Here is a 10,540-nt window from a genome sequence, read left to right as displayed (position 1 = left end):
CACTTCTCGTATGCTTTGGTTGACCTTGTTAATCATGTCACTTGTGGGAACCCTCGACAATGGCTTGTATATCTCCTTATCAGTTAATTGTCGTATCACCTCCTGCAGGTAAGCTTCTTTATCTATGACGACACCTGCAGACCCTTTATCGGCTTGTTTGATAATAATATCATCATAGGTGCGCAGATCTTGAAGCGCCCGTTGTTCTTCTCTTGTGAGATTGCGTTGATAAGTCGTTCCAAAATCATGAACTAATATGTCCCTCTCAAGCGCTTCAACATAAGCCTCAATCGCTAGTTCCCAGTTTTTACCTGCACTCTAACTTGATTTTTTTCAAAAAGCCGGTACGCTTGAAAATTCCCCCTCTACACCATCCTGATCTGTGTAAAAACACTCTTTCAACCTTACCCGTCTCACATATTCCTTAATGTCTTTTCGCAAAGAACAAATATCTATCTTTTCCGGAGTTGGGCAGAATTTCAATCCTTTCGACAGCAGTGAAACCTCCGCCTCAGTCAAACTTCTCTTAGACAGATTTACAACAGTCTGATAACCCCGACCACTCGTGTCCCCTTCCGCTCGACTGTTACCAGCTCCCAGTGCTACAATGTGCCTGCTTTCAAAAGTCCAGCTCTCGCTCCCCGATGTTCGAGCACACGAACGCGGTCCGATCAGACATTCCTCCCGAGCTATTATCCTCGCGACGCTGATCATACTTCCTTAGAACTGAATCAATATCCCCTGTGACACGTCCGATATCTACCAAAAGAAGAGGGCAACTAACCGGAAGTGGGTTAACCCCCGCATTACTCTCTTCTGGCCCCAAATTCTCAACCTCCACCGTTAACTGTCCAGCACTACTGATCGCATTGTCAATCGTCCCTCTTACCCAGGTGATCTGGTGACGTAATTTGGAGGACTGGGAAGAAAAATTTTAACGCCGTATCCCATAACCACGCGCGGCCTTAGGTGTTGTTTCCAAACTCCCTGAAGTATTTCCATCGCCAAAACTCAACAGATCATTACGTCTCTACCACATTTCCTGTTACTGAATGAACATTCAAGTAGACCCGACAAGATCTAACCTCCCTTCTGCCATGTTGAATTCGAAAATGAGGCCGCGCGCGAATGTGGGATACGGCGTTAAAATTTTTCTCCCCAGTCTTCCGAATTACGTCACCAGATCACCTGGACATCTGAAACAAAATTATGAATCCTCAGCTCCAACCCATTATCCCTATCCCCTTCAAATTGCTCCTCCTCAGTAGTGGTCGTGTCATTGTTTATAACGGGAATGGCATCAAGTTTTCTTGCATCAATTTCCCTCCGAAGCACCCACTAACCTCTTGCACTTTATTGATAAGCTCCTGTGATCTCCAAGGTCCGTACTAATGAGAGATACTGCTTTCCACTGCACGAATATCCTCCATAATCTCTTTAACAATCAACTGCGTCTCCTGCTCTAAAATCTCTTTAGCCGTTGCGAGGCCTCTACCAAAATATCTTGCCAATCCGTGACAACTTGTGCTCTCACACTGGCAATATTTGCATTCTTCTTGAGTCGTAAGCCCGTTGCTATCATTTGTTTCTCTTCACAAACTCGAAGAAAGCAGCTGCGATGTTCATACTTCAAGCGTTTCTTGTATAAATTCAACAACTTAAAAAACCAATACGATTCACTCCTTTCCATGATGCGAAATATAATAAAAAGCTGTCACAAGCATCTATATATATATATATACCACCCTCATTGATGAATTTTCTTATCACATTCATTTTTCACTCTTAGTATTAACACTTGAGTGGTGAATCTTAAAGGACAATGTTTCAAATGATCGATTTCGCGATAAATAAAGACATCAAGAAGAGGAAACTCAGTTTGACGCCTGAGGCCGTCCTTTCTACTAAATGTATGTTGCATAAGCAAAGTTCTTAACTTCAATTTGTACTGTATAAGGTTTGCATATAATAGCAGAGCCTGTTAATTCAGTTTACGATTTCTAACTGCTGGCGAAAAAATACCGTATTTTCACAGAAACTCTTGGTTGAATTCAGCGTATACTAAAATATTGAGCATGTAGTTAAGAAAGGATGGCCTGAACCATTAATTTCTAAAACACTTCAAAATCCACTGATTGACAAAGGTTACTAATCGACAAAACATGAAGGAAATACTTTTCGAATATAGAATAAATATTTAATCTGTTCTTTTCTCCCTTAGTGACATGTCGTTGCAATCTGTATGGCGTTTCTCATGGGGAATCGAAAAAAGGGAAAAAACAAAAGCAAAATATATAATAGTTTGCTTCACAGACAGAAGACGACAAATACCATCTTGAGTTGGTTTACATTTAATTTATTTTTTTTAATAAGCCTTGCTTTGTATTTTGCATTGATTTACTTTCATTTCCTCCCATCCTTATAAATATTCCTAGTAAGTAAGTAATCACTTTATTTAGACACGGTGAATTCATCAGGCATGACAACACTACAAGCTATAATATATCTATCTAAAAGTGTAAAATTTCCTCGTAAATAAAGCTAAAATATTAAAAATATGTATAAATTATCCCCACCCCCGAAGAACTTAATAAACCTGCTTTACACGAATGACGTGTATAAATGGTCAAGCAAAAAATTTGTGACAGCCCCTTCGAAAACTATTGATAGTTTCTGCTTGCCGCAGTTCCAGGGGAAGGTTATTCCAGATGATCGCACCATTGTAACTAAAACTGTTTTTAAGGAAGTTAGTGCGGGGCAGTGGAATAACCAGTTTGTTCTCATTATCCCTCAAATTATAAGAGATATTTCTTTGAGTAAAAAGGGAGCTAAGATAATTAGGAGCAAGGCCATGTATCGACTTATAAACCATAACGACCACTTAAATTTGACGTTGCGTATCTAACCCTTTCCAGTCTAGCTGTTCAAATAAGGGGCCAGAACTAGAATCGTAACTAGAAAAGGTTAGAATACGAGCCGCACGGTTTTGCAAAATTTGGAGCTTATTTGCCAAAGTAGCGCCACAAGGACCCCAGACCTCACTGCAGTAGTCAAAATAAGGTTGAATCAAGGCGTTGTAAATACACTGCAACTAAGTCTGAGGAACAAAAGGCCGACGGCGGTTCAGGGCTCCAATGCCAGATGCAATTTTCTTAGATATCATATCTATATGGACATTCCATGAAAGATTATCGTCTATACACAATTTACTTGCTTTATAGCGTTACCATCGATCGTGAGATTAGGGGATGTATTATACGTACCTAACCTTTGCCGCTAACCAACTAACATGAACTCGGTTTTAGATCAATTTAGACTCAATTTATTTGCAACGATTTATTGACGTTACGTAGGTCGCGATTCATAACCTCATTGATAGTTTCAATGCTGTTGCAGGCAAAGGTCAAGTGAGTATCGACGGCATACATATACGTGCAACAGCGTTGGAAAGGCAATTAGGGACCCTGGTCGAATACCACAAGTAAGAAATTCACTGTCTGTGAGCGGACCATTCACAAAGCATTTCTGGTTACGATTCCTATCTTCAATCTTGTCCATCACAACAGACTATCCGTGTACATGTTTGAACCAAATAGTTAACTGGCTGGAGATCTTCAATGAAAAACTTCGTGACCTCGAATTGGGAAAAACTGAGTGTTTATGTACAGCTGCACATCTATAGGTACTCCACATATACAATATAATAGCGTCATTCATACTTAGCAGCAATTATGATTCTTTCATTGTGCAAAGGCCCAACTTAAACAATTTTCGGGTTTGCTTTCAAACCGCGCTGAAACAGAAGCATCAGTCCTTGCCTGAATCTCTTAATCCGCCATGCGTAAAGACCGGGGTTAATTCCAGACGAGAAAAACGCAATAGCTAACGTTACGTCTCGTGCGAGGAGCAGCGTATCTGAGCGACACTTTTCGCAAAATACCATGACAAAGTCAACAGTGACTGCAGGACACCAGGAAAGAAGGAACACCAGTAGCATAATGAATACTGTGGTAGAGACCCTCCGTTCACGCGTAACCATGTTCCGAACATGTGCTGCTTGTGTTCTATCCGCGGCCGAGTTTTGCAAATTGGCAATTTTCTCTCGCAATGAGCGACGCAAACCGTAGTAGGACAACAGCATTATGGCCGCTGGAAATAGGACACCCAAACCATTGAGGTAAACTTGGAAACTTGCGCTTCGCCAACCCAACAGAGGCAGAATTGAGAAGTGGATCGAGAACAGCCAGATAATTAGAATTGCGGTGCGAACGCGGCGTGGTTTGACCAGTGATCGATATTGGAAAGGTCGGCGCACAGCGAGGAAACGATCCACCATCAGAGCGGAGATGCTCACGATCGAACAAATGCACGATAGCACAGCGAAAATGTAATAGCTAAACAGGACGTCTGTGTTATTGGACCAAAAACTTGCAGCCTTAATGGGTTCCACTGTGATTCCAACCAGAATGTCGGCCACAGCTAAGTTGATGACAAAATACGAGTTTGACACTCGCCGTAGCTTTTTTCCAGGGTCAAGAATATACACAACACAGACCAGAACATTACCAACAACGGTATAAAACCCGAAAATGATAAAGATAACCGCCAAAGCGGCGTTGGGCGTCAAGAGAAACCCTTCGTAAAACATGAAAAGAGCCATCTTAGCAACTGCAGAAAATGGGCAAGAGATCTGTATATGAACCCTTTTATGTATGACCTCTTCTTTTGTGTATTTCTAGTTATCTACACGAAGTAGATGCACGGTCAAATATTAGAAATTATCGCCCACGGCGAAACCTAGTACTGCAGCTTTGTTCGAAGAGATGCTTCCCACACTGGAGTAGGGTCTCTTCTCCGACGGGCTGAAATGTTCATTAGCTTCAGTTTGCGAAGAATAACAATTAAAGCCCGATTTACGGCGCCTGTAGCCTTGAAAATTTTAGCAGGTGTTTTGCGACGGCTTGAAAGCGCCCATCGATGATATGGAAAACTACTTCGCGTCAAACTCCTTTCACTTCCAGAGCTTATGCAAATCCCCAAAGAAGATGAGTAGTTTTGTCCATTGTCCCACTTTGATCCCAAAGTGTCGTAATCTTTCTTATGTAAGCTGCTGAAAAAAGTTATCTTGTTAGAGTAATACTGATAAAACCGTGATCACCTGACCACAAATCAAAAACTCGAGTAAGCCGAAAATCAGTGCCACTTTTTGCGATGAAACTTTGGTTACATAGAATTTCAAGTTTCATTTCTTTGATAACAGCTTCCCGTTTTTTAGTGCCTTGAAAGTTTAAAAACGACACCGAAACCGTGGCAATGTGAAAACGTATTGTATTTCTTCTGACAGCATGGTGCCAAAGTTTGAATGCCTTACCTTGATTGCTGAAAGGCGTTCTTTAAATAAGATTTTCCTATTAACATTTCGACTTAAAAAATAAACAAACGCTGGTTGTCCGTTGAGAGCTCTTAGAAAAATCTTCCCGTTTTTTTGTGCCTGCAAAAGTCAAAACGACACCGAAAGCAAAGTTTAAGTGCTATTACCTTTATTGCTGAAAGGCGTTTTATAAATACGATTTTCCTATTTACATTTCGACTTAAAAAATAAACAAACGCTCCGAGACAACGAGGAAATGGTTTTTTTGCCCAGTCACATTACAATAACCTAATTACTCGGTTGCCATACAGCAATCCTTTCGGATAAAAAGTTAAATTTAGTCGTTTTCTTTTTTTCCTTTTTTTCCTCTTTTCCCTTTTTTCTTCCGTGTCGGGAATAGTCTTTCCTATCACTTCCCTTGTCTTTGTGCATAGTGTTCTGCGCATATTTTGGTAGGTTTCAGGGGGTAGTAGAAATGCGTAGATTTCTCTGGTGGACACAGTAGAATATTTAATTAACCTGCAGTGGCGTCGAAGTCATTGAATCACAACTGGCGTTTTGGTGGATCGCGTTAAACAAAATATACCTTTGAGGAGGTCAAGAATGGAACGTCAATTGGATAAACAAGACAGGTGGTGAAAGAAAAAAATCTGGAATCTTAAAAGCGACGAGTAATGGACTTTGACACCAATGTTTCGCCCGTCGAGCCGTAATCAAAGTGAGCTGTATTTCTCCTATTTTACCAGGTGTGGTGTTATGTGCAACACTGAAACCGAATTGAAAATTCTCTGGTAATTTATGGGTTCAACAATGACAGAGAAAGAATCGAAGTTCTTAAGTGGATCTGTGATCTCTGTTGTCTGGCTATTTGTATTTATTTGTGCTAAACTCTGCACAGTCTTCCGGTAACAATTGGAAATTTCACTAATTCTTGTTATATTTATTTGCTCTCAACTCTGCACAATCTTCATGTAAAAAATAATCGGAAATGTGACAGCCAACAATTATTTGAAAGAAAGGATGTTGCCTATTTTGAAAAGGCTCTTCAGGAAAGGGTTTGATCACGAAATTTATGTTGTTGCGTATGGTAATTTGACAAGATTGGGTTTCTTGTCTTCACGCACGCAATGAAATAGGAAGGTTTTTTTGCCTCTGATAGCAAATATGTTGCTTATTTCAATACATTTTGTGTAATATTCGCGGTAAACAAATTTGCGTGCGTGGGTTGAAATGTGATCATCCTCGGAGACCCAGGGGTAGATCGCAGAGGCAAGGGGAAGTCTAAACCGGCAAAACAAAATGGCGACGAAGAAAAGCATAGTGGGGCGAGAAGACCCCCGGGGGACACGTTCTTACCAGACCAGTTACAGGCAGTCGGGGTAATTCTCAATTCTTATTGGTGCCAGAAATTCTTTGTGTTTTTCTGCCCAATCAGAGGTCAGCAGGCCGTGAAGTCGTTTCGTGTCTTCTTACACGGAAATCACTTGATTGCCATACTCGCCTGGTTCGTTTGGCAAGGTTTTGCTCGGGGAGAAAAGTCTCAATCATGGCACAAAACGTACAGGAAATCGTTCGGAGTATCGGCGGAGAAATACGCTGAACCTTTCGCAGGTGTCGTTAAAGTAGCGTATTTCCAAGTGTGCGGGATTTGTTTAAAGATGTCCTCCACGATTCACCTAAAATAGCAGTGATTTATTTTGATCTGACAATTATTTTTATTCTGCCCCCTTTTCCTGGTGGAGGTATTGGTCGACGTATTTCTAGATTTCTTACATGAATTGCGGTGGCAGAAACGTTGCTAATCTCGGGCCACACACAGCATGACTTTATTTCAATGCGCGCTAAATTCAACGCTATCGAGCTCGTGTTCTCTGCACGATATTGTTCTCGATGAGCCACCCGAAAGGAACAGTTGCACGATATTGTTCACGATGAGCCACCCGAAAGAAACAGTTGACGACTGTTGTCGAGTGCGTTCTTACGTTTTTGTTAACAAACAGAGAAAGCGAAACCTTTATGGTGAATTTTTGAGAATATTTGAAGAGGTTTTCGGCAGGCCGATGATGGTCTTTCTCGTGCATTGTGCGACACTTATCATAAAAGGGTGGAATCAATCTGGAAAAAAAGGTCGTCATTTGCCATTTCAGCAAAGCACTTGTTGAAAAGGAGACATCCCCTTTATCCTTCAGCGCATCAAGGCAATCAAGGCACGGGGATGCACAAACTGCTTGTCACATTGACAAGGAAAAAGGTTATAGAATTCCCTTTGAAAATGTACCAATTAAGCCAATCCCACCATCCTCGGTAATGTCTTGTCCTGGTGAGTTAAATAATCACCTTGAGGAAAGCACCCAAACTCCAAAATCAAGTTGCCACTGCTTTCCAAAATCAAGCAAAGGAGCATTCGTCAAGTTATGCAAATTTCCAATAATTATGTATACATACACACAAGTTGTATGTCGATGTAGAAACACACTTTTTATTATACTGACTGTGTAGAAAATAAAATTTGCCATGGTTGTAATAGCATATCCTTAAGTTTCAAGTTTATTGCAAATTAGTTAGTTTAACTTATTACAAAAGATGCCATATCCTTATCCTTTAGGAGGCTCAGAACAGGTGATCAACCGAGTGCTCCGGCTTAATGACACACATGCCACCCGAGCTGCTCCAGAGGATAATGAATCAAAATTAATACAACTGGAAATAGAGTTTGTTAGATTTGGTCAGGTTTATCTCAAAAGTTCATTCAGCGTCCTTCTCTGATTTGTTTGGAAACAAGTGAGAAGCGTTATTGCGCATTCTTAAAGTGAATTTTTCAAAAAAATTATCCAGTTGAATTTTTTTTCATCTTTCAGCTTTTTCACAAATATTTCAAATTCTACCTCAGTTTATAGTTCTTTCTCACATCATGTTCTGGGTCAGAGAATTATGATGGTTTCAAAATCTAAAAAACAAAATACTGCTCACTGAATTGGTTTTCGAGATACTTTTCAAACACCAAGTTTTAGACGGTCTTTAAGCAGCACTGTACCATTACCATAGCAGCAGTTGGGACCCAGCAAATTGCCTCACAATAGTATTACACAGGTATGAGGCTGTAGCCCTTTTGTAAGGATTGGAGTAATCTTTTTCCATTGGACACACGACTATTAAGAGTGGAAAATCCTTTAATAAACTCAGAAAATAATTTATCTTTTCATCTGCAACCGCATTCTGTCATTCTGTAGAGTGCTCTTTTACATCTTCAAAGATTTGTCTAAATAGATTAATGCTGCAGTGACATTTTGCATTTTGCCTGAGTGTAATATTTATGCTGATTTCAAAACCCAAGCAGCTGGATACAGTTGAACAACAATAATAATTATTATTGTTGTTGTTCAACTGTGTCCATAACGCTTACCTCGACCTTGATTATTCTGGATATCACAAAAACCTCATCCCATGCTAATTGTTATTGTTAGACCCAAATTAATCACTGCAATGTTAGGTGAATCGTGGAGGACATCTTTAAACAAATCTCGCACACTTGGAAATACGCTACTGTAACGATACCATCGAAAGGTCCACCGTATTTCTCCTCCGATATTCCGCACGATTTACTGTACATTTTGTGCCATGATTGAGACTTTTCTCCCCGAGCAAAACCTTGCCAAACGAACCAGGCGAGTATGGCGATCAAGTGATTTCCGTGTGGGAAGACTCGAAATGACTTCACGGCCTGCTGACCTCTGATTGGGCAGAAAAACACAAAGAATTTCTGGCACCAATCAGAATTGAGAATTACCCCGACTGTCTGTAACTGGTCTGGTAAGAACGTGTCCCCAGGGGCTCTTCTCGCCCCACTATGCTTTTCTTCGTAGCCATTTTCTTTTGCTGGTCTTCATTGGTTTCCTTGTAGCACGCCCAGGGAAGGCCCTGCACAAGTGAGGAAAGCATGTTTTTTGAGGATATCTCCCCCCGGTTTTGATCGTGGTCCCCCTAACTCCCTGAAGTTGTTGCAGAATTGAATGGCGCATCTGCTGATACCATTGGTTTCCTTGTAGCACGCCCAGGGAAGATCCTGCATACGTGAGAAAAGCATGTTTTTTGAAGATATCTCAATCCGGTTTTGATCGTGGCTCCCCTAACCCCCAGATATTGTTGCAGAATTTAATTGTGCATCTGGTGATACCATTGTTCGCCTTGTAGCACCTCAGGGGAAGGCCCTGCATAAGTGAGAAAAACAGGTTTTTGGGCGATATCTCCCCCCGGTTTTAAATATGGCCCTCCTAACCCCCAGAAGTTGTTGCAGAATTCAATTGCGCATCCTGTGATACTATTGCTTTCCTTATAGGGAAAGCCTCTGCATAAGTGAGAAAAGCAGGTTTTTCAGCGATATCTCCCCCCAGTTTTGAGCTGGACAACCTTAACCCCAAAAAGGTGTTGCAGAATTGGATGGTGCATCCCCTGATACCATTGGTTTCCTTATAACACGCCCAGGACATGCCCTACATAAGTGAGAAAAAGTGGTTTTTTAAGGATATCTCCCCCTGTTTTGAGCTGGGCCCCCGTAACCCCCAGAAGTTGTTGCAGAATTTAATTGCGCATCTGGTGATACCATTGGTTACCCTCTAGCACGCCCAGGGAGGGCTCTGCATAAGTGAGAAAAGTCACTTTCTTGGCGATAATCCTCCCGGTCTTAAGTATGGCCCCCCTAACCCCAAAAAGGTGTTGCAGAATTGGATGGCGCATCCTCTGATACCATTGATTTCCTTGTAGCACGCCCAGGGAAGGCCCTGCATAAGTGAGAAAAACATGTTTTTTGAGGATAACTCCCCCGGTTTTACACTGCGCCCCCCTAACCCCCAGAAGTTGTTGCAGAATTGGATTGCGCATCTGCTGATACCATTGGTTAGTCTCTAGAACCTCAGGGGAAGGTTCTGCATTACTGAGAAAAACATGTTTTTTGAGGATATTTCCCCCCGGTTTTGATCGGGGCCCCCTAACCCCCTGAAGTTGTTGCAGAATTGGATGGCGCGTCTGCTGATACCACTGGTTTCCTTATAGCACGCCCAGGGAAGACCCTGCTTTAGTGAGAAAAGCATGTTTTTGGAGGATATCTCCCCCGGTTTTGACCGTGGCCCCCCTAAGCCCCTGAAGTTGTTGCAGAATTGGATGGCACATTCT

The 10,540-nt window shown here is 41.5% G+C and overlaps 1 protein-coding gene across 1 annotated transcript; it reads right to left on the bottom strand.

Moving 5' to 3' along the window:
- Nucleotides 1-2,398: 2,398 nt before the first annotated feature.
- On the bottom strand, nt 2,399-5,287 carry LOC137975577 (adenosine receptor A2a-like). The gene has a single exon (XM_068822695.1). The coding sequence runs from the start codon at nt 4,658-4,660 to the stop codon at nt 3,761-3,763; it is 900 nt and encodes a 299-aa protein (XP_068678796.1). The 5' UTR covers nt 4,661-5,287; the 3' UTR covers nt 2,399-3,760.
- Between the last annotated feature and the right edge of the window lie 5,253 nt (nt 5,288-10,540).

The sequence above is a fragment of the Montipora foliosa genome, chromosome 11 (assembly GCF_036669935.1).
Source record: "Montipora foliosa isolate CH-2021 chromosome 11, ASM3666993v2, whole genome shotgun sequence".
NCBI classification, from domain to species: Eukaryota; Metazoa; Cnidaria; class Anthozoa; order Scleractinia; family Acroporidae; genus Montipora; species Montipora foliosa.
The sequence above is the reverse complement of the archived record's forward strand: the minus strand, read 5'-3'. Positions and strand labels throughout refer to the sequence as shown.

Bases quoted from the DNA above. Each gene is read 5' to 3' on its own strand.
- LOC137975577 (XM_068822695.1), bottom strand. From the start codon at position 4,660: ATGGCTCTTTTCATGTTTTACGAAGGGTTTCTCTTGACGCCCAACGCC.